This window comes from Phragmites australis, chromosome 24, assembly GCF_958298935.1.
Source record: "Phragmites australis chromosome 24, lpPhrAust1.1, whole genome shotgun sequence".
NCBI classification, from domain to species: Eukaryota; Viridiplantae; Streptophyta; class Magnoliopsida; order Poales; family Poaceae; genus Phragmites; species Phragmites australis.
Genome location: NC_084944.1, coordinates 7,679,699 through 7,681,276, shown reverse-complemented (window position 1 = coordinate 7,681,276; position 1,578 = coordinate 7,679,699). Strand labels below are relative to the sequence as shown.

The 1,578-nt window shown below is 53.2% G+C and overlaps 1 protein-coding gene across 1 annotated transcript; it reads left to right on the top strand.

Annotated features, from left to right (window-relative positions):
* Positions 1–410: 410 nt before the first annotated feature.
* On the top strand, positions 411–1,069 carry LOC133907151 (uncharacterized). Its single transcript, XM_062349190.1, has 2 exons — positions 411–492; positions 612–1,069. Exons 1-2 carry the CDS (start codon positions 411–413, stop codon positions 1,067–1,069), a joined length of 540 nt encoding a protein of 179 aa, XP_062205174.1.
* The last annotated feature ends 509 nt before the right edge of the window (positions 1,070–1,578 follow it).

The window sequence follows — 1,578 nt, the reverse complement described above, 5'->3', positions numbered from 1 at the left end:
TGCAGAAAATAGAATGGAATGAGGTAAATTGGAGTTCAGAAGGCGCCACAAAGACGAACCCTGTTTCCTTACCAATTATTCCCGGCTCCAGGATGGAAACAAACGCCGATCTACTGGAAGAAGAGATCCGTCGAGAGTTCGACGGACCGTCGGATGTCCTAATCGAGGAAAGTCTAGCCCCGCCGATGGATTCCGACTATACATTTCCTTTCAAAGAAGGGATACCTGCCGATTCTTTTCCTTAAAAAAAAGAAAGTTCCCATCAACGATCACCTCTCCCGTGTATAAATACCACACCACCACGCCATGACATGCACATCAATCGCAGCCGCAGCCAACGCCCCGCGTCCGTCGTCAGAGCTTAGAGAGCCAGGTATCGTCGAGCGGATCGAGCATCGGCGACGACGGCAATGGCGCCCGTCACCCTGTCGATCGACGTGGAGATGTACAGCGCCGCCCACAAGATCCGCAAGTCCATCAAGTACATGGATGGTACGTACATGCATGCTTAATTTACGTTAGCCATGTACCTTACGTACGTACGTACGTCTCGATCTGACTACTCCATGCATGCATGCACGCACGTGCGATCTGCGCGCGTACGTCCGCAGGGGTGAACGAGGTGTTGTTCCTCGAGAACGGGCGGGTGGTGGTGACCGGCAACCCCGACGCGGAGGCGCTCAAGGAGCGGCTCGAGTCCAGGCTGCGGACGAGCGTCACCATCGTGAGCCCCCGCCCGGCGGATGACGATGACGACGACGACGACGACGACGCGGAATCGAGCACCTGGACCGGGGCGCGCCGCATCCACGAGCCGCCGTCGCTCCAGCCCGTCCCGCCGTTCCCCGACTACTCCGCCATGCCCTCGTACCCGCCGTACGTGTGGTACGGCGCCCCGCCGCCGGAGGAGGCCCCGGCACGACACAGCACCCCGACGACGGAGGTCACCTACTCCCACCCGGTATACGCAGGAAGCGGGTGGGGCGAGTCCGACCCGTACCAGAACGTGCCCGACGACGTGACGGCCTACCTGAACGACGATAACGCCAACAGCTGCTCCATCATGTGATCAGGCGTCGTCGGTCGTCACCAGAATAATTTTTTGAGCTGGATGCATGCATGGCATAAGGAGATCTGCCGAATAAGTAGCAGTAGTAATACCTAGGTACTACAGTATTAGGGGTTTACAGCAACTTCAGCTAGAACGTTATTTAGTGTGGCTAGACCACTACAGGTCTTACTATATCATATTTATCCCTAGAGTGATTTTTTTTTTTGTCTTTCGGCGTTTCTACTATTATTGAGTGAAGAAACTTTTATGTTCTACCTATCTGTTAGATTTACTTGAGATTTTTCATTTCCTGCATATCTACCAGTTCTGTGTGCCGGATATGCTTTGTGGTAAAATATAAAAGTATCGTTACTGAAAACTGGCGTTGTGTCAAAAGACTCGTGCCAAGTTATAATCAACGGAGAAAACCTTGCGATACCGAGATCGATACGAATTGATGAGGTGCCGAACTGTGCGAACATTTTTCGTGACGAGATCGATCACGAGGACACGTTACTGAATCAACA